This window comes from Nilaparvata lugens, chromosome X (genome assembly GCF_014356525.2).
Source record: "Nilaparvata lugens isolate BPH chromosome X, ASM1435652v1, whole genome shotgun sequence".
In the NCBI taxonomy this organism is placed as follows: domain Eukaryota; kingdom Metazoa; phylum Arthropoda; class Insecta; order Hemiptera; family Delphacidae; genus Nilaparvata; species Nilaparvata lugens.
In genome coordinates, this window is record NC_052518.1 from 104,075,524 (window position 1) to 104,099,511 (window position 23,988).

The 23,988-nt window shown below is 32.4% G+C and overlaps 1 protein-coding gene across 10 annotated transcripts in view; it reads left to right on the forward strand.

Annotated features, from left to right (window-relative positions):
- Positions 1–23,988, forward strand: part of LOC111044940 (phosphatidylinositol 4-phosphate 5-kinase type-1 alpha) — a 153,881-nt gene that overhangs the window by 89,046 nt on the left and 40,847 nt on the right. For 5 of the 10 annotated variants that reach the window (XM_022330206.2, XM_039442921.1, XM_039442919.1 and 2 more), the window contains 2 exons: positions 369–530; positions 20,296–20,473. In XM_022330206.2, the coding sequence (XP_022185898.1) occupies positions 369–530; positions 20,296–20,473 (340 nt within the window). Of the gene's footprint in view, positions 1–368; positions 531–7,545; positions 7,878–20,295; positions 20,474–23,988 lie in introns of those variants that run through there. The other 5 variants (XM_022330212.2, XM_039442924.1, XM_039442925.1 and 2 more) reach the window with 2 other exon arrangements.

Sequence of the window (23,988 nt, forward strand, 5' to 3'; positions counted from 1 at the left end):
TGTTTCAATCGTAAGATAAATTTAATGTTCAGTGTTCATTCTCTTGATATTCATTAGGATAAGTACTTTTCATTCTCTCTTGATATTAATTAGGATAAATACTTTTTAAATGATTATCTAGATGTTTCAGTAGTTATAGTCGTCGTGAAACTTTATGGAATGTCACATGTTTCTCCGTTTTGACATACTTTTGAGTGTGTCAAGAACTTTCTTGGTTGTTAAGTATTGCTTTGATCTGATGAATGATCTGTGTCAACCGATGTTGTATGTTACTATTGCTTAGAATTTGGATGGATTCTATCCTCTTCTGGTCTGTCACCCATGTACCTGATGTCGCTTGAATGAAATGTGGATGTATTTCTGTCTAGCTTCCCCCACCAGTCCCTCCCTTGCTTCCTCTCCTCCTGGTCCCACTTATCCCTCAGTGCTGAAGGACCGAAGCGGGCCCCCCCCTGCTGAAACTAGGTGTCCTCCGCCTGTGCCCCCCAGGGGCGCGCCCCGCAAGCAAGGTCACGATTCTGCGGCAAGAGGTGGGACTTATATATTTCCTCGCCACAAAACGGCACTTCATTTCACAAGCCACTCGTCTAACTCATCGCAATGTCCCCATCAAATTTATTTAGCGTATGGCAGTTTTGTCAAAGTTAAGAAAATTTCACACTATAAGTGCACGTCAAGGGTTGAACTGTACTGTTTTGCCTGGGGACTGGCTACAGTAAAGTCGTTAGCCTCGCCCAGGTAGGCACGTCTGAAAAAATTAATCAAATTAATTACATTCAAATGAACAAGCCAAGTACCCCTATTAAAATACTTTATTAATGTTACAAAAAATGACACTGAAATCATAAAATACTATGACAGCTAAAAAGAAGAGAAGTAGAATGACAGCCAGTTTGTGGTTTTTGTCCCAATACAAAGGTTAGTGATGTTATAAAGTTTCTTTTTCAATAAACCTAACCTAACTCATCGCAATGATCCCATAACATTAATTTCATTCAAAACCACAATTCAAGTAGACCTATTAAAATGCTTTATTAATGTTACAAAAAATGACTCTGAAATCATAAAATACTATGACAGCTAAAAAGAAGAGAAGAAGAATGACAGCCAGTTTGAAATCATAAAATACTATGACAGCTAAAAAGAAGAGAAGAAGAATGACAGCCAGTTTGTTTTTGTCCCAATACAAAGGTTAGTGATATTATAAAGTTTTTTTTTCAATAAACCTAACCTAACTCATCGCAATGATCCCATAACATTAATTTCATCCAAACCCACAATTCAAGTAGCCCTATTAAAATACTTTATTAATGTTACAAAAATGACACTGATTTGAAAAAATTGGTAGATAAAATACTAGGATTCTATATTAATCAACAATTTGAGCGGACCTATTAAAATACGCAACTAATTTTATTTATTCATGTGCTTAAAAAAATGAAGCTTAAAGAGAAGCTTCACTCTGGAAAGAAAAGGGGTAGACTGTGAATAAATGGGAGGATTAGATGAGGGATGAGTTGTAGAAGATGGGAAAGATTGATTGAATACAGAGATACTTGGAGGATTGTTCTGGAGGAAGTCAAAGCCCATCCTACACTGTATAGCTAAAAAGAAGAGAAGAAGAATGACAGCTAATTTGTATGTGGTTTTTGTCTCAATACAAAGGTTAGTGATATTATAAGGTTTCTTTTTCAACAAACGTTGACTAGGTCAGAAATAGCTTATAACGGTAGATGCTCAGCTTTCTCTGAACTCTCTAGTGAAAGTGAGGATGTAAAAATATTCATTTGAACAGATTTTCAACAACAATTTGAACAAGATTCGGCGGACATTTGTGTTTATTGGACAATGCAGTTTCCGAACAAAACAGATAAATTCAGGGGCTTATTTCATAAAACTTACAGAACCTTTATTACAGGTAACTTCCCTGTATTATTATTCAAAATTACAATAGTGTGAGATTTGACCACTGTAAAACAATTCAAAGATGATTCACTCGTATTACACGAACATTTTAGAAGAGTTATACAGTAATTTGTTGTATAAAGGCCTGTATTACAGGACCTGTCAATTATATAAAATGTTATTATTAAAACACCACAAAAGTTTTACATGTATCGATTATTCAGTTGAAATATTTATTATTGTATAATTTTTTTTTTGGAAATGAGCAGTTCTAGGGGTGAAAAGAATATTAATTTTCATAGACCACGTATCAATAAATTAGATTAATTCAATGCACTGAAAAATTGAACTGTTTCTCTTGAATTTCTATTCTAGAATTTTTCCCTACATGTATAATTTTACACGTGAGTAATTTCCATTGGTTGATTATAATTCATGCTGTACTATCAAGCTGTAATTGAAAAAACTGCAATAAATAATTGAGTATAATAATAATAACAATAGAACAGCTGACATAATATCAGCGAGTTCTCCAGCCCGGGGTGCTCACTAAACTTTGAGCATATCGTTTGAATTATCATTCCTTAATTTTTCCCACGTGAGTAATTTCCATTGGTTGATTATAATTCATGCTGTACTATCAAGCTGTAACTGAAAAAACTGCAATAAATAATTGAGTATAATAATAAAGACAATTTCTTGAGTTATTGAGAATATTGTGAAATGAATTGCCGATATGAGTGGTAATGGAATTGTTTGCACTTCTGTTGTCCTACTGTTGTTTTGCATGACTGCTTATCTGCTATTGGTCTGTTTTATGAGCATATATCAGTTCTGTCCTCTTCATCCTTATCTCTATATTTCCTGTATAATGTAGATATGTTTTGGATTGATATTGGCATGGTAGCACCAACACATTCCTTGCATACACTTCTAAGATACTACTAGGACTCCCTTTCAAGCTATCATCAATAGATAGTAAAATTTGGTACTATCCTCAGAACTCTTGAATTTTCCAATTCATCAATTCAGGATCACGTCAGTTCAATATGTATTCTAAAGTATTAAAAATCGAAGAGAGCTAATTACTGTAATAATACGCTTATACGCTTATATTCTTAAGGGACCATTGTCCTTTTGTAGTTGAAAAAATACATGATACAGAACATTTTAATACGTGTAACATATTTACGTTTCTATTCTCATAATTTTCGCAATAAGTTGTAAACTCAACTAATTCTTATTAATGAGTCGGTTTTGTACGATCAATTAAAATTCATAAGTATTTAGAGGTATGGCGCTAATAAGTAGTAGAATATTTCAATGGGTTTAGTTAGCCCATTGTTAACATTACATTCATCCTCGACAAATATATTGTAAGTTATTTTTAAAGATTTTGAATTTTGTAAATTTTGTATCAAGTCAATAATAATTTAAACGCTTAAATTGGTGCTGTGGATCAATTGACAGTAATATTTTGAAAATAAGTATTTATCGATGTTAGAAATTTAAGCTCAATTATGTTCTGGTCTGTTATTGGAATAAGTAATATTATCTATTACATGATATCCCCTGATATTCCAACAATAATTATCGCTAATTCTAAAACACCCATTTAGTATGTTCCTATTCGAAAAGCATATATTGTTATAATTATTCCTAAGTGTTATCGGTTCAAGATAAAAACATAATTAAACTATCTCTATTTTCAATGTAATGAAAGCACATTACTTGATGTATACTAACTTGTAATGTTAACTGTGAGTCACGACTCTGTAAATAATAAGTTATAATAATTTGAACTACTCGGATGTTTTTCCACTCATCTGATTTCAAACGAAAGTATACATATCAAATCCTCCAATCTGATTAATTATAACAGAAATATCAATCAAATGTCCCCAGATGTTTTTTCACACACAACGAAAGTAGTATACATATCAAATTCTTCAACCTGATTACGTATAACAGAAACATTATTCAAATGTTCCTCAAACTTACTGAGGGCCGTTTGCACAGTGTAAGTTTAAGCTAAAGCTTAAACCAAGTCTGGATTTTTTTGGTTTTAAACTAAAATTCCGTTTGCACAGTATCAGTTTAAACTCTGTATTGAGTTTAAACTCTGGGAAAGTTTAAACCTCCAAAGCAGGAAGTTTAAACCAAATAATTTGGATTAACTTGACATCTGTAAAGATTTGATGGGGAAACAGCTGATAGTAAATTATTTTTCGACGGTTGTTTTTAATTGCTTCTGTAGACGATAATCATTATTAATTTAGGTTATAGTGAATCATTATTTGAATGTAAAAATAATTATAATGGAGGAATTGATAGAAGTTTTTAATGCGATTGATAATGATGACTGCGAAGAAATTTTGAAACTGAGAAAAATTGGGCAAAAAACAAATAATTTGAATTTCTGGGATAGAGAATTTTTTAACGGTTTTGCTTGAGTACAGCAACTGCCAATTTAGTATTTTGATTAAATAAACCACTTGATAGAAATTAAGACAATTTTTAACAGTGGTCTTCGATTAGAAAACATGTTTTTAATAACATATTACTGAGATATATTGCTTTTGAGAGATTTCTAATAAACGAGGAAGACCGTAGTAGATTCAAGCGTAACAAAATAACTTTTTTATCTTACATTCTAAAATATATTTTCTGGTGCCAACTAAACATAAGTTTTTAAAGAATATCTTGATCGCTTTTCACTTTTATAACCGTACAGCTTACAGCTCTGTGGATTTTGAACAAGAACAAGAAAATACTAAAATAGTAGCTACATAACCTCAATTTACTGATGGTTTGTAAACAAATAACAAATTTCCTGTAAAAATCAGCCTTCCTGATATTATAAACGATGACATTCTATTACCAATTTAACGCTAAACTAGTTTTACTTGAACTGGATTAATAAATGCACTGAGAAAACCGATTCAAGTTTAAGCTTTCAGATTAACTTAAACTCGATTAACTTAATCGAGTTTAGCAATCTATACTGTGCAAACGGCCCTAAAGAAACCCGCGTTGAGAATATTGTAGATTCAAAACCTATAACTATTTTTGCAAATTTATAGAGAACAATGAACAAAACATTGCTTGTAGTGTAGAGAAACTGCTGATGCACTTATAACGAGAGTAGACTAGATTTGGTCTTTAGTAGCTACTGCACTAAGTTGTGTACAATAAATGAAGTAGCATTTACTTAAATTATTCGATAGAAACAAATGAAACTGATTTAAATTTTTCTGTAAATTTTAGTGCATTTTTTCAGCAAGAATACTTTGAAATAGTATTACTTATTTGATTTGAAGCATCACCTTATGCTTCTATTTTTCACGTGCTAATGATTCTAATCACTAAAATAATTACTTTTGTTCTACTTTTTGTACATTCTTTTTCATTGGTTACTGAATCGACTTTTGGATTTGAAGAGTTTTATTAATATTTTATTTCACTTCTCCATTTCTTTAATCATTATCTCTTTATTGATTTCTCATTTCAACTTTTATAATTGACTGAATTTTATGAAAACATTTTTCCACATCATTCTCTCTATTTCTGATCATGCATTCTCATACTACTAAATCTTCTTATAAATAGGTACTTCAGTGTAATTTCTTCGGAATAACTGAGTGTTTTCAACTTTCCTTGATACCTTGGAAAAGTGTTTTTTGCTCTTGCATTTCCATTTGACCTTTTTTGTGTATGAATTCATCTTCTTGATTGGAAATGCTACTGAATAGTTGCAAGGCATCGAAATTTAGTATGATGATCCTTTCAAAATTGGTGATCTCTCTCTGAGCATGTTGACTCTGCATGTCCGCAAAATCTGATTGAAGCTGAGAAACTGAAAAATTGGAAATTTACTCCAAAGATTGAAGTGATTTGATTCTCGCAACATTGTGAGTAGACTCCTCTTCATAGAATATATTGTGCCACATGTATATTGATTGAGTTTGGAAGATTATTATCAGGGTTGCCCTACATTAATTTTCTTATATTAGCCTATTTTACTGTTTTAAGAATAATTAGGGACAGGATTTGAAATAATATAATACTGAATCCAAGCTTTTCATTAGGTTGAAATCATATTTTAAACTGAGGAAATTATGTAGACTTTATAATTTTTATAGACGACTTCAACAATCTAATACAATTATTCTAAATAACTCTAATGACAAGGTGAGTGGTGGAGAGGACTTTAAAGTACTAACTGCGCCTAATAAAGTATATTTTAATTTAATTTCAATGGCAGTTATTATTATGACTTCTTGGTTAGTTGTAATGTAGGATTTGGGTAATTGAAATGTTTTGTTCTACATAATTTTCAGAAAATTGTCTCTGTAGTTTAATCTTATTTGTTCTGTGATTATAGTAGGTCCAATGTACTGAAGGATAGACTTTAACTCTCAATTAACCATTTTTTTAATTGAAATTTTCTCTTGTTTGCTAACAAAATCTTTGATTCATAGTATAATAATTTGAAAAATTGCTAAGACCTGTCTACACATACCACACTGAAAGAAGAAGAAGAAATACTTGGAATATTTTATTCACTTGAAATGTTTTAAAAATTAACTACTATAGTGAGGTCCACGTTATAATGGCAGTGTAGGATTGACAATACCGTTGTTGTCCTTTTCTATCATACAACAAAACAGATAGCGCTATCTCTCTCTCGCTTTTCAATGTTGTCTGTTTTCCAGAAGATTTCATTTTTTCTTTTGACAGTGACTGTACAAAAGTAGACAAACAATTCTCAGCCGCCATTTTTTTTGTTCATTCAATCAAAATACTTTAGTACACAAGTCGTATGATTGATTTAAAATGTATTTTGAAACACAAATTAAAATACCTGAAATGACATTTTAAAAGTTGATAACTACCATCTCAAAAAACAACCAAATCTCATCCTAGACTTTATTCATGCTTCAGTTAGCTCACACGTATAGGTTAGACCTACTCGTACAGGTATAAATAATATTGAAAGGCTATTTCAGAATTATTTCCATTCAAATTACTTATTTTTAATAGGATTTCTATTATTTTCAAATGAAATTGGAATAGAATACCTACCAAATAACTTAATTTCTGTTGATTTGAAATTCAGATTACTGTATCACAGCTTTTTAAATTAGCCGCCATTTCAGGTTTGTATAAAAATAAAATCTGATCTCAGTAATGGAAGCAAATTTTTGAATCAAATTATGAAAATATATATATTCTTGATTAATTTGATATTAAATGTATTATTTTATCAAGGAAATGGTAATTATTATTAGATCAAATTTAATGGGATGAATTGAGTAACAGCTGTGTACACACTCAGTGGCAAAATGGAGAGATTTGGCAACGTTTTTCTCCTATCTTTCTTCACTGCCATTATAACGTGAACCTCACTATAGCAGTCTATTTTTAAACCTTTTAGATTTGAAAGTTACTTTGACAACGAGATCATTCGGCTCGTTATCGAAATAATATTTTTCTCATGATATATTGTGTTTTACATTTTATTGTCTGATTCTATATTATTTTCCAATTGCAATGTTAGATAGAACATTATTCGAGCTCATGATTTTGAATGAATTCTATCCTGTGATTATTTATTTATGTATTTATTTTTCCTATCAGGTCTATTTCAGAGCCTCAGTCCAAACAGATATTCTGTTTACCAAAAATCCTACAGTCCTGATTCAACAAGTAGCTCCCTTGACTGCAGTAGCTTTAGGAATAGTAAAGTGCTATTATCTCCCAAAATAGCTGAGCTTCGTCGCAGAACTTATAGAAAAAGTAAGAGGTCTCCTCCTCCTGGAATAAATATAGAATTTCCTAGTAGAGAAAATTTATGTCACACTTGCAAAGAAGTTATTGATGTTGGAAGAAAACCCGATCGATCCCAAATCATTCATGACAGTTCTATTGAGTTTGATGCCGAAGAAATGGTGTGAACTAAAAAATTATCTGATTCTATTAACTAGTTTTATCCGAAAAGATGTGAAATTTCTATTATTGAAATCACTATCCTATGGAGTAACTGTGGTACTTTTCTGGAAGTTATGTTATGTTGAATGATTGAGTAAATGAATAGAAGAGATCAACTTTGATTGATAATGAGAAATCACTTTTTGTTCACCTACTTCCTAAAGTTGAATTCATCAATGCCAAATTGATTGAATCGTGTTTTTGAATAACATGGAAAATGATAACATGATAACATGATTTTCATGAGGTCTCCAGTAGTTAGGAGCGTTTTTCATAACTAGTAATGCTCAAAATCATAAGCCAGGAACTCAGTTTGAAATAAAAATTGATGGTTTTAACTGAAACTTATCATTCATTCATCAATCATGTCTCTTATATCATATTTTCTATAACATCAACATCATTCTATCTCTCTTCATTCACGTGATCACCTGAATATTTTCATTTTAATTCTTGACTAACTTGAAAAATTTGCTACAATTTAAAAAAAAATTGTGTAGGAGTGTCTGAGACTAGGTTTTAGCGCAAATTCTCAACCGCGGTTCTTTGAAAAACAAAATAATTCTTGAAAGTTGAAAAACATCAGAGTACGGTATAGGGTTTGCTTCTATATCTTGTATTCTATATAAGAAGTTGCATATCTTTTGCCAATGTATTTCATTTTAGAATTTATGTCAAATAATATTAGGTATGGCATATCTATTTATATAGTTATATTATTGTGTAGCGCAGATTTAAATCTGAATTATAAATATTGACGAGCTTCTGATGCAAAGAAATTAGGCTGTGTAATTGAGAATTAGTTTAGACTTCTTTGCATCACATTAAACATTTTTGACTTTACTTAGGTTCAGTATTGAATTACTTTGATTCAGTATTGGAAATCTTTTTACATTTTTATTAAATATAGTGAACGAATTTTTATAAATATTTTTGACGCTTAACTTGTTGAATGTTTCAATTAAATTAGGAAGAGCAATTATATGAGGGGTATTTTCAGATGTAGTTTAGATCCGATAGTTATTTTTTGTCCCATAAGTCATGTATGTTTATCAAGTTAAAATCAATGCTTAGAAGCTTCAAAGTCAGGAACACCCGAATTGAATTTACAAAATTGTAGTTTTGGATCTAACTCGAAAAAATAATCTTTCATTTCCAAATAATTACCTTTCCAAATAGAGATTGTCCCATGAAAGGTGTAACAGTCGAAGACTATGGATTCTACATGAAGTTCGCAACAAAAAATATCCTGTAAAACTATCTTATATCGACTCAAGTTTTGGATATTTTTAAATAGACTCACTCACCATCATTAAAACGTTAATAAATAGAAGACTTTCAGGATATGGTTGTAGAGAGGAAGGAATTTCCAATAAGATTCATATAATTTGTTCCTTTGACGTTTTTGAAATTTTTATGTGCTCTCAAAGTTGAAAAAATACATTGGTGGAGTTCAAAGCCTAAATTCAAACGGTTTTTTTCGATTATTTCAGGGTTACAATATATATTCAAAAATAGGAGAACTTCTCCATTTTATAAGCTTGTAAGGAAAATTTCAATACTAAGGTACGGTAATGAAAACTGCAAAAATATCAAAAATTAATTATTTAATAATAATTTATTTTAAAAATCCATAGATTTTAAATAATAAGATTGATTTAAGAATTGGACAGGTTTTGTTGCAAATTGTATGTAGAGTCGTGGTCTTGGGGTGTTACACCTATCTGTCGATAATACGTTCAACGAAAATAGAAATTAAAAACAAATTGTTTCACAACGGCTCTATTTAAATCAATTAAGCCATTTGATCAGTTTTTCCATAATATTCTCCCTCGGTCAATATCTTTTGGATAATATTCTCTATGTAATATCTATATTTTTAATAGTCTAATGCTATAAACATGAAATACCTAATGATGTGATGCTATTTTATTGATCATATTTTTGGTAGTATATATTTTTCGGAAGTAGTTTTGTATACGGGAAAGGATGCTGGTTTGTTGAATGGTATAATAGAGTTTAGTGTATTGTGCAATTGATGAAAATTTCTTGAGGAACTCAAAATTTCTTTGTTTTTGTGTTTGTACCGGTTAAACTTGAAATAAGAATACGACATAGACATTTCGTTGTTCATGGCATAGCCTGGAATACTCTCTTCTATTAATGGAATAATTCACAACAAATGAAATCTTGTATTAAAACAAATAAGTCCTATGACACATTAATCAATGCTGTTCAACAACTATTCTTGAAAGGAACATTATTATTTTATAAATTCATTTTGTTGAAAAAGCTTGAATCTATCCCATGATCTGCTCAAACATAAGTAGGTCTAAATATTTTTAAATGTTCCACAATTATTTCAAATTAACATAGTCATCAATTTTACTTCATCATGTTTATATTGAGGGTCAATATCCTTCATGAAAATCTTTGAGTGTAGGCCTACTTGATCAATCAATTTATTACAATTTTTTGATTCTTTTGCTATATTTTTCATGATTATTTTCATTTTTTTTATGGATAGTTGACTCAAACCCCTGTTCTATTAACTAAATTAATTCTAAATTTCCGAAACTCAAGAAATTTTCATCCTTAGCATTATGAAGATTTCAAGCTCTAGACTGGACTAATGTGGATACGGTATTGAGTGATGAATTTGAATGTTTCTCCGCGAATTGAACTCATTTGAATTTATTTTTCTATAGATCAATTCAAAATCGTATACTATTTGTGTGCCAAAGTATAATCAATTCCTAGTCAATAAGATTGAGTTAATCATGCTATTCCATCTAATGTACCTTTGAAAACGTTCTGTTCTCAAGTTGCTTATACAATGTTCGAATTTTGGATTTAGAGGATCATAATGTTTTTTGCTATTCCTTGAACTTTCAGTGTGTCTTCAATCTTTTCTCCATTTCTATCAGTTCTAGAACCTAAATTCTAAAAATGAGAAATTGAATCTTCAATCGAAGTTTTTTATTCTAAATAGTGTAAGAGAGTCAGGATTAATAGTCTAAGAAAGTCAGGATTAATAGTGTAAGAAAGTCAGGATTAATAGTGTAAGAAAGTCAGGCTAATATGCATGCGATTTTAAGGATTCTAAATAGCTTAGGCATTTCAAAATATTGAAAATTTTCAATAGAATAGGCATTCCAAGAGGACCCAATAATTTCAATCAATCCCGATTTCTTATTATTATTATTATCCATGTGATTTAATGAAACATCTATCATCGATTTCAATCAAAGTCTATTATTGTTGTGGAAAATATGTGTAGGGAAGTTGGTAGTTGATAATTATTTCATTAACTAGTGTTGTTGATGTTAAAAATAGGCTGTTATATGAATACAGCGCGTCTTATCTTAGGGTTGCAGTGGGAGTTTTAGATTAGATTGCTAAAGGTAGTACGGTTGTTTTCTTCAGTGGATATTCCATTTTATAAGTTATCCATTAACAAAAATAATTATCAATTCCTTTACCGATACTTCAATTTTTTTTTCAATTCTCATTGAAACTTAGAATCTTCCTATCAGATTCTTGACTTATGCTATAGAAACTAATGAGAATAATACTTATCTACGCTTTAATTGAACAACTATTTTTTCAAGACTACATTCTATAATAATGCGGACTTCCTCTTATGCAATAGCATACTAAATGATGATATCACATTGAGTGACAATGAATGCTATTCTTTGTTGAGTTTTAAAGTATTTTGATGCGTTTTTTAATTGAATTCACTGGAGAAAAATATGAAAGGAAAAATTTCCTCAGGTGTATAACTTGAAATTTTGGAAATTTGGTAACAGCGCATTAGAAGGATGGAATTATAGAAATGTTGTACATTTATGGGGGAAAAATATGTAAGGAAAAATTTCCTCAGGTGCAGAACTTGAAATTTTGGAAATTTGGTAACAGCGCATTAGAAGGATGGTATTATAGAAATGTTGTAATTTTACTGGAGAAAAATTTCCTCAGGTGCATAACTTGAAATTTTGGAAATTTGGTAACAGCGCATTAGAAGGATGTAATTATAGAAAGGTTGTAAATTTACTGGAGACATTATATGAAAGGAAAAATTTCCTGGGGTGCATAACTAGAATTTTTGGAAGTTTGGTAACAGCGCATTAAAAGGATGTAATTACAGAAAGGTTGTTAATTTACTGGAGATATTATAAAAATGAAAGGAAAAATTTCCTCAGCTGCATCACTTGAAATTTTGGAAATTTGGCAACAGCGCATTAAAAGGATGGAGATATAGAAATGTTGTTAACTTACTGGGTAAATAAATGTAAGGAAAAATTTCCTCAGGTGCATAACTTGAAATTTTGGAAATTTGGTAACAGCGCATTAAAAGGATGGATTTATAGAAAGGTTGTAAATTTACTGGAGACATTATATGAAAAGAAAAATTTCCTGGGGTGCATAACTAGAATTTTGAAAAGTTTGCAACAGCGCATTAAAAGGATGAAATTATGCAAAGGTTTTTTGTGGCATGTGCAAGATGTATAATAATACTATTTCATGACACTCTCCACTGCAATCCATAATGTTGATGTTCTGTATTTAGAATTACTAGGTGTAATGTAGTAAGTAGATGTTGATAAGATACTGGCACAAAAACATTTCCAAACTGACATAGTTCTCAAAGTCTGGTTCAATAATCTCCATCTTTACTGTATTTCTAATTATCAGTTACATAACTGTGATTGATTACCGAATACGCTTGTCACCATATTTGAAAATATGGCCACAGATATTCTAAAAATAATCGTCTCTAAATGTAGTTTGTAGCTAGCTATATGTACACCCTCAAAACGCTTATTATGACAAGGTTTACATAAATTCTCTTGTGTAGTTGGAAAATATATGTCTGTATGTTGTATTTATGTGCTTTGATGAGATTTTAACTTTAAAACTTTATCATTATTAATCAATAAACTTGTTGTCAGCATTTGTCTATGGTTTAATTATTACCATGAGGCATTATGATTCCATCCTTAGTTTCGTTCAAGATTTTAAATATTAGTTGCATTTGTTCTCAATTTTTTTATTCAGTTTCTATTGTATTAAGGTACGTTTTCTCCTGTAATCCCTAATAATAGAGCAAACATTTCCAAAACTGAGCAGCATGATCCAACTCTTCCAAATTTTGAATCTCCTAGATTTCCACCATGAAATCAAACAAGCAATCCAAAGGGGACCTCTGTACATGATCAGAACATCCATGTATACAGTATAAAACTGTTCAAGCCATCACGATTTTATTTATGTTGACATTCCACAACAAATTATTGTTACTTCTTTTGTTTTGTTCTTGCCTTTACTTATTAACTATATTTAAGTTGTTTTGTTATTGTAGTTTAAATTATTATATTTGGAAGCTTTCTTGCTATTCATCTGCTGCTGAATTATAACAATCGATGCAATTTGAAGTTTGGATAGCACATATATATTTTTAAATAATAGTTCAAGCTTTAATCACTTAATCAACACTGCTGTATTGTATTTATGCGTATTCAAAATGTCTTTTCTGCAGCTATTTTTAGGTAACTTCGATTGCATTCAACTGCTTAAAAGCTCATTAGTTTTTCTGCGATTTGGTTAGAGTATATATTTGAAAGCATGGAATTATTATGAGAATCAGTAAAAGTAGAGATACGAAAATCAATTCTCTTTAAAGTGAATTGATTTTGGTAAATGACAAAATTAATGAAGGGCTTGAGAATATTGTGCTTGAATATGGTAGATAAATTTTAACATGATTATCTACTACAAAACTATCTACACATTCAAGTTTACTAATAAAATTCTTTCATCTTTTTGATAATGGACGTAATGTTATCTGTGTATTTCACTTGGTATTCGGGTAACATGAGTCATTTTCTTGAGCCAAGTTTCAATTTCGATTGAATCTATTTCGCAGATTACTGGATTACCTTGAATGACCAAATCATTTCCCCTGTATGGAATTTATGTTATAATTACAAGTTCAGAAGTCGAAAAGTTAAAGTACTTTAAATAAAACTTTTGTCTAATGTAATAGTTACCTAACCTGGATATTAACTCCCTTCCTAAACTATTGAAATAATATCCTGGGTAATATCATAGTATTTTACAGTAAAAATGAGACTTCTTGAAAAAATCACATAAATATATTTTGTTGAAGGTTGAAATCATTTAAATTTCAATGAAACTTCAATTGTCATAATAGGCGACGAATGATAATATGGAAAATAACTATTAACCTTGTAATATTTTTTAAATTATACACAACTATTTCTGATATTTATGCCAATCTCAAGTGTTCTTTTTAATATAATATGATTTAAATCGATGTCAATCAAAATTTAAAAGATTTTCAATTTGGCTTTTAACAATTTTAGATATAAATCCATTTGCAAAAATTAATGTTCTCAAGCTTAACTTTAGAATACATTTGATTATTTTTTATACCCTGAAGTGAATTTCAATACTAAGAATACATTAACAACTACGACAGTGGCGAGGCGTGGAATACCGGTCCACTCCACCGGTCATCGCAGTTGGTCCCCCCCCCTCACTCGAGTGGCTCCTCTGGGAAATGTTAGAAATACTAGCAAATTGCTGACTTTTGGAGTAACTGAAAATTTTCCTTTGAACTGAAATACAAAAGACAGAGAACTGAGAGACAGAGAACTGAGAAGAATTCTCTCCAATTACACCTCTTGTATAATTTTCAGTGCATACTCACTACCAACGTGGATAGACCAACGATGGATAAAGGGCAAAACGCGACAACGACCAAAATAATGGGGACTAATATGATTCATACACTCGATCTAATTCAGGGAAAATCAAAATACAAATTAATTGAAATGGAATCGTCCAATGAATAATAAGTGGTATGAAAATATATAGTGTGCTTGTGTAGTATTGTGAAAAGGTAAGATTAATTAAGTTGCCATTAAATTGCCACATTGTTAGAATTAATTATCTAGAGTTGATAAATTTAGGTACAATATAAGTTGAATAAGATGAGTCATGCCTTTACTTCTTGATCTTTGAGCCAATTTCTCAGTCACTGTGTTGTAGAAGTAAATTTTTCTTTCAGCAGTATTAGTAGTTCCTTTTCAATGGAAAGAATAGCTCAAGCGATCTTCCGTCTGTGTTGATCTTTTGTATGTATGGATGCGTTTTAGTGCTGAAAAACTGCGCTCGACTGAGGCTGTTGTTGCTGGGATCGTGCAAATTAATTTGCCAATTTGAATATTTCCGAAAATGAACTATCCTATCCTTCCTTTTTGAAAAACTTAATTCGTGAGGAGCTTTATGAAAGTTTTTGGTTTTATAAAATACAAGAAGCTCATGTTTCAATCTTTGGCAATCAAAGAATTTTGGATAATTTTGTGTCAGTTCAAGAAGTAGGTGATCTGGAAATTTTTCAGTTGCAGAAAAGGTAGTGAAATGATTTTTATAATAGGTCAAAAAATGTGAGATTTTTCATAGAGGAAAATCTACTGGTAATGTGACCTATAAGATTGTCAATTACAGCAAAGTATAACCTCCGATATTTGTCTTTTGGCGTGACATCGACATTGTCCCTTTCCCGTCAACTCTTCGTAGCAGGGGATTCACCCATCTCGGAAACTGTCCTCTTCCACGCCAGTTCAAAACCTACTTCCTCGCCCTCACATGATTCACTCTTATCACTTTCTGTAGTTTCACAGGGAGAAGCCCCTTACGAGCAATTTGTAGCTCATTTTTAAACTCACGGACAACATTCAAGCACGTGACAACGTCCAAATTTTCGGATTGGAGCACTTTAAAAAGAAAACCTGTACGCCCAAGTAACGGTGTGAACAAATTCAGGAAGACCACGGTTTGAAATGTTTCCAAAAAAAAAGACAAACCCTTGAGCTGCACACCTTTGTCTGCCTGACTCCTTTCCAGGCGCCATCAGTGTTTTCATGGATTTTAGAGAAAAAATCGATTATTTGTTCCCTATATTCCTTTACTACAATAACTAGACGGAATGAGAAACACCATCTGGTGGGAGCAAATGACGGGATAGGTTTTTTTAGATGTTCCTGAAGTGTGTAATGGGATTTGAATGTGGAAATGCCATTTAATGTCGAAAAAAATATTACCCTCTGAGATGTCATTCATCCCTAAATTTAAAACGTGTGCGTAGCAGTGAGTTCCAGTACTTTTGTTTGAAGCCCAGATAAGTGACCCGTCATAAGTTTGGCCAACAAACTTGTCTTTGAAATTGAATTTATCCATTGTATTATTGATCAGCCGTACGAACGCCGTGAACCCAACGAACCTCTCCCTTACTTCCCCCCCCCCATTAACATATCGAAGCACCGTTGTTAGCTGCGATCGACTTCTGACATCAGATGTTTCGTCTAACATTATTGATACAAACTCAGTGTGTTCTATTTCACTCTTAATTTCCTCCACTAAAACGTCACTTATCGTATGAATTAAATCGTTCTGAATATCACTAGATGTGCCTTCAAAAACTGAAGAGCTTTCGAGATGCTCACTCAAGTCCGGTATGTAATCTTGAAACTAACGTTTCAATATAGTTACCCCTATTTAATGATTCAGCCGACTCAACATGACCTCGAAAAGGTAGTTCTTGTTTACCGAGAAAACACGTTACATCAGTTAAAATTTTCCAAATTTTCCCATTCTTTTTCACTCTTTGATTGTGTAAAGAGTTGCTAACTCGCAAAGATTTATCTAGACTTTCGTCGATTATTTGCTTCCCGAAATTATAGAGAGCAACAACGCTTTGTAAATGATGCTCCGATTTTTCGTGTGACTGATCTGCTAACACCATTTAAATTATTATAGCCTGAAGAATTCCAGACACTCTTTTGATTAGAGAACAACATACACGGCCAGCAAAAGAGTTTTGATAACGATTCACATCCACAAAGCTATTTATAAGACTCGTATGTTGCAATTGTGAAGTGCCGGGTATATGCCCTACCTCTCTCTGTGACTGAAGAAGTTAAATTTTTAAGAGATGGACATGGCCGACCTTTCTGTACAACAAGGAGTTTGCGTTCGAAAGGCAGTGATCCGAATGGCATTTTTTTCAAATTAATTATACTGTTTACTTCTTCCACTTCCACTTCCTCCATGGTTCACACTTCAGACTTCACATTCACTAATTCATGCACATGAAACACTCCCAAAAACTGTAAAACTACGACTACTTTATCAACTCATTTCATAACTATTATTTATAATATAAAGGATATCATTCCGTTATTATATGTAATTAAAGAAATGTATGTATCTTGGTTTAAGTGCAGTACCATATACTTACTTTACTTTACTTCATCCGGCTCTACAGTCCTGGGTGGACTTTGGCCTCCTCAACATAGCGCCTCCATTCGTCTCTATCCTGAGCACTCCGTCGCCAGTTTGCCACGCCCAGCACCCGGAGGTCTCCAATCACGTCGTTCAGCCATCTTGTCCGTGGTCGACTTCTCTTTCTCGTCCCAAGCATTCTTTCTTCCAGGAGTCTTGATGGTATCCTCTCGTCACTCATTCTGGCTAAATGTCCAAGCCATTCAATCCTTCTGGGCTTTATGGAACGCACCATATTTCCTGCTCCAATGGCCTGGTCTATCTCAACATTGAATCTGGCTCTCCTCACTCCTCCGTCACATATTGGTCCCCAGATTCTTCTGTACATTTTTCTTTCAAAACCATATACTTATATTTATTTTTTTAGAGCTTTTTTGTATTTTGTTTTGGGAAATAAAATTCATTCATTCATTCAAAAAAAAAAAACTCATACGAATAACAGGCTACACGAATTAGAATAACCTCACTTCTAAAACAATAATATTTCAAATACGCAAATTTCCGTTAAAGCTGTAGTGATTGTGGGACGTGGGGAAGAGGAGAACGCAGCTACCGAAAACCCCCGACAGTAGCAGAGAATGCGCGAAGCCTATATACATCGCAGCCAGTTGCGATGTATTTCGATCATTATTTGAATGGTCTGAAAACCCGAACTTATGTTCAAAATCTCCGAAATTAAAAAAAAAACCGATAAGAATATGATGTGTGGGCTGAGGGCTCTAGCCAAGGACTGTAGGGGGACTGGAGTGATCCGCAAGCTTTCTGAGATTCATATTCATATTGAGCGTCATACTCATCATATTCTTATCGGTTTTTTTTTTAATTTCGGAGATTTTGAACATAAGTTCGGGTTTTGAAGCCTTCAAATGTACATTTAAGAGTTGATATTATTTAAATATTTTTAGTCCAATTCCTCCACTCATCGCCGCATCAAACGATGGCCGAACGCCTCGCCACTGAACTACGAGTATATTCATGAAAAATTGAAACAATGAAGCAAAATCTCTCATTTAAGACATCCGCTTAATCTTTTTAGGTTATTTTGTAAACTCGTGAAAATCTGGCTTCTAAAATCAAGAGTTAATTGATAAACGAGGAAATAAATAAAGATAATATAATATTTGGGTCTACGGGATCTTAAATTAACAATTTTTTTCAACTTTTGATACTCTTTTAATGAAATTAATTCAGTTCCTAAACTCCACTATATTTGCAAATATTGTGAATTTCATGTCAATATATTTTTATTTGAATGCCCATCAGATGAATAATTGAAATCAATTGGGATGTTGGCAAATTCACAAAACTCAGAACTTCCAACTTGATGTCTTGGTGGAATCTCTTTCATTTCATTGAAAGAGATTCCACAAAATGAATATAGATCCTACACTACCCAACACTTGACCCTACCTAGTCTGAGGCCAGTGGATAACAAAAAAGTACTCATAAATGTACCAAGAAATCCTCTTATATCAATGTAACACTGTGCAGTTTAATTCTTGTTAGCATGCCCAATTTTAGCGGCCCCATCCAAGATTTCACTTGAAAAAATAAAAATCAATCTGTGAATTTCTTGAATTGAATTTTTGAATATGGATAATAAATTGGGATTTTATAAATAGAATGACTTCTTCATTATTTGCTAATGTAGCGAAGTTTGGATAATACCACGACCCTAAACCCCTGAAAATAGTTCTCTAATACCTAAAAAATAGGACTCTAAAACTCTAAAAATAGGGCCCTAAACCTAATTAATAAATCAATGAAGAAAGTTGAATAAAACCTCATGACTAATACATATTTTTCTGTAGATAATCCATATGATGTCTAGTTTTGTAATTTACATTCTTCGAAAAATACGTAAATACTGAATTAACTAGTGAAATATAAATGAATGCAAAGGTAACAGATACATTATACCTTATTCTATTGTCAAAACCACGATTTTATTTGAAAAATTCAGATACTAATCTCGATTCTTACTCGATTATTAATCTTTTGTAAAGTGAAAGCTTTAACTTTCAGAAGAAGAATACTTGGTTTACATGTAATATTTTGAGATGACAAACTGAATTAACGAGTGAAATATACATGAATACAAAGGTAACAAATATTTTCAACCTTCCTTTATTGTCAATATTGTCAAAAACACAATTTTTAATACTAATTTAGGTTGTTACACTATTTTAAATTCAAACTGAAAGCTTTAACTTAGCAGAAGATTTAGTTTACACAGATTATTATGAAATGACAAACTGAATTAACGAGTGAATATACATGAATACAAAGGTAACAAATATATTCAACCTTCCTTTATTGTCAATATTGTCAAAATCACAATTTTTAATACTAATTTAGGTTGTTACACTATTTTAAATTCAAACTGAAAGCTTTAACTTAGCAGAATATTTAGTTTACACAGATTATTATGAAATGACAAACTGAATTAACGAGTGAAATATACATGAATACATAGATACACCTTCTTTACTGAAATAACAAGTGAAATGTAAATGAATTGGACATGATGTAGCAGTGTCAATGTACTATTGAATCTGCGAAATTTTACCACTTATCCCTTCCTGTAAGAACAGGTGTAATCACAATATTTTTAACTGACTGAAACCTTAACAGCTTACAACCTTATCAACTTGAAAAATATTTTTTTACCGACCGAAACTTTAACACATGTTTATTTATCCTATCGGAGGTGGTGACCATCTTAAAACCCAAACGTCTTAACTTTACCATGTCAAACCACCTTAACATTTTACAACCTTATCAACTTGAAAAAAAAATTACCGACCGAAACTTTAACACATGTTTTTTTTCATCCTACCGGAGGTGGTGACCATCTTAAAACCCAAACATCTCAACCTTAACCTTAACATCGTATCAACTTGGATTTTTTTTTGAGGTGGTGACCCAATCCTTCACCAGCATTTATTCAGATTTTTTTGGATATCTAGTGAGTAGACAAGAGTGCAATTTAGAAGTAGACCCATGTAGCAGTTGCTGTTCCTATAGGCGGGTATGTTAGTGGCTTGCCTTCGTGCTCCACACCCCCTCCTGCCTTTGAGGACGCCATCAGAGGGAGTGGCGAGTATGCCGGATTCGCGGGCGCCAGCAATCTCGGAGGAGGGACACCCCTCAGGCACAGGGTGTCCGCGCCGCATTCCAAAACATTCAAAGAGGAAACTGTGAGGTGAGTCGACTTCGTACTTCATTCATATTCTGATTCTTCCTAATTTATTAATACGGAGTGATTCTTAACAATTATGGTAAAATTAATACGTGATAGTAGAAGTAAAAATAAGAAAAAAGTTCTTATAAACATATATTCATAAACGCTTCATTAGCGAGCTATACAGGGTGAAAGATTTCGCCCGGAATTCAGTTCCTCTGGTGAAATACACCGATGCTGAATTGTTTGGGGACTAGTTTTTGATAAACTTATGGTAGATTCATATGGAAAAATATCTGAAAAATTGAATAAAACTAGTCTGAAAGCTGTAGTGTGAGTAGTTTTTGAGAAAAAAAGTTGAAATATGGAAAAAAATCTAAGTAGAAAAACACAGACTTCTACGTTTGGTGCCCAATAACTTTCTTTAATGACCAGTAAACAAATAATTTTTCGCAATAAAAATTGTAGAAAATTTATTTCTGAAAAGAATTATGTAAGCTGTGTAAACTAAATTTAAATAAAAGTTATATAAAAGTATTCTTATGTAGCACATTACACCACAAAAATTTTCTGTTTTATGAGGAGAGAACTAATAACTCATAGGTTGTAGCATATTTCAACTTTTTTCTGAAAAACTATTCACACTACAGCTTCCAGACTAGTTTTATTCAATTTTTCAGATATTTTTCCATATGAATCCACCATAAGTTTTTCAAAAACTAGTCCTCAAACAATTCAGCATCGGTGTATTTCACCAGAGGAACTGAATTTCGGGCGAAATCTTCCTATACAGAGTGGAGGAACGCTAAGCGTTTATGGATATATGTTTATAAGAGTTTTTTTCTTATTTTTACCTCTACTATCACGTATTAAATTATTTTACTATAATTAAGAATCACTCTGTATATGAGGGTTAGTGAATCATTGTCAGCTAGGTGTACAGTAGAGCACCGATTAGGGTAACCGTCCACTGGAACCGTATTCAACCGATCCGTTCGGCCTTTGGATCGGACGAATCTGCCGGCCGTTAATTCGGCCGAATATGGTAGTCCATTGGAACCGTTTACGTCAGTCTAGTTCCCAATCATTGAATTAACTACTATCATAGCCACCAAAATTTTTCATAAACAATGAATATATTGAGATTTTGAAAATTGAATAAACGAATATCTACTAAATTAGTTATTTATTTCCTTCAGATCCTATTTGTTCAGCAATCTTTGTTCACAGATTCCTTTGAACATCACGACGATGATATCTTTTGTCTCGCACATCCCACAATGAAACATGCTCTTGAACCAAACTTATCAACTTTTCATTGTCCATAGTTACAACTTTATAAAACAGAACAAGTTCAGAAAACAAAAACAGACAAGACTGTGAAAAAAAATTGAGGTTAGAATGATGTTGTCTCAGCTCGACTTCGGTCGGATAGAGCCGGAAAATCCCATTCGATTGGGATCTAAGACTTGATCGGCCGGAGACGGCCGTGCACGGACGTATAAACCTGTTGCAATGAACGAGCATCTATAGCTTTCTTTGTTGGGGGATCGTTCGGACGAGTTCGGTAGTTTTCGGCCGATGCTAGTTCGGACGAAATCGGTTTCAGTGGACAGCCCACTTTTATCCTAATTGATGCACGAATATCCGGAAAACTGATTCTCGATAATCGATTTTACCCTAAGTGTAGACGTAATACTTTGCACTCTGGCCTACAGTACTTAGTAGTATGTGTCGTATGTAATATGACTTGAATACAATATTATCTTTCATCCACATCCTAGTTTAAATAGACACCATGTTGTGTCCATTCAGTAATGTACAGTAACTAATTTTTTTATTTATTAGAATATTGTACGGCACCTTGAATGCGGCGGACCAATTTGCTGCTTGAAATACAGAATGTGTTAAGCCAGTTACATACACATCAATTTTTGGACGTTCGATTTTTTGCCGTATTTATGAATTCTGTCAGATTAAACGGAGCCAGACAAACATCATCTGTTTGAAATCATCTGTTTAATCTAATAGAATTTATAAGAACGGCAAAAAATCAATCTGTGTGTAACTGGCTTTAGGTTTTTAGGAGATTTCAATTTTTTATCATCCAGCGGATGTCCGGATAATCGGTGCTATACTGAAGTTTTATTTATTTGGTTGTACTGTTGATGATGCATTCTTTGCTTATTTGTGCTTATATCTAGGCTAGTTTTAAACTGATATTGCAATCCCATCATCACTGGCATACTGTTAATTATGGCCGCTACACTTATCATTTGCACCAACGTTTTCTGTGGTAGAGGGGAAAAAATCTACCGAAATTCATTCGTTGTTGCAAAACACTGCTCCTGTAAAGTTTCAATGAATTTCGCCCTTGATTAACATCATAATCATGACATTCCATGATTTCCTGAGCGAAAAAACCCGGCCATCCGTTTTGTGGTGATTGGAAAGTTTATCAGGAGTAAAAATGCATTGAAACATTCAGTACAATAAGGGAACAGTGTTTTTCGCCACACTGCACAGAAAGCAGCTGTTTTCCAGTCCCTACGTAGATCTGAAAGACATTGTTTGCAGACGACTCTCGTCTGACGTCAGAACAGGTTTCTTTCCGGCCTAGGCCGGAAAGAGTACCCATTCCAGCCGCTAACATGGAACTAAGAAAGGTGATCAAAAAACTTTTCATTACTTGTGTTCATTATTCAATAATTAAAACATTTATAATGATATCATCATATTGTCATTTGAAAGAATAAAAAAGTATAAACTCAACCTCCCACATAATTGAACATCATCTTTTAGGTTATTTAGACAAATCAGAATGAAAAATAAAAATACTTGGACAATTTCCTGATATTCAGATTACCTCAGATTTGCTAGAGCTATCACCTTCCACTTCTGCTTTCGGAAGTGCTTAGTAAACAACTATTCTCATATATATGTATATATATTGTTTATTTTTGTGGGTGGCGAAAAATAGCGTTCGCACCACGGGCAAAAATGTTTTTCCGGCTCTCAATCTTTTCTAGGCCTCCGCCTACGGCCTCGGACTTGAAAACCGATTTCGAGCCGGAAAAATCTCATTTTCCTACAGTTACCTTGAAAAGTGACCATTTGTGCACTGATTGCAGGCCGCAAAGAATCACTTTTCCGCACTAGTGCGCCAGATTTGCAGCATGACAACGCAAAATAGTTAGTAGGTTATGTGGAGCACCAGTGCAGGAAAATAAAAATTAAGTTGGTAATACTCATAGTGAGGCCCACGTTATAATGGCAGTGGAGAACAGCGTTGCCTTGCCATTATTTGCCTTGATTATAGTTATTTCAATGCTTACATAAGATAAACCCCCTTCAAGCAGTCACATAAATTTTCAATTGAATTACTTATCATTATAATTCAATTATTATTATTCAATTTTAAATAAATTAAGTTTTTTATTAATAATAAAATTACACAGAAAAACATTTGATGGATTTCAGGGAATTTTACCCATAATTATCCACTTTTCATATTCAATGGTAACTGTAGGAAAAAT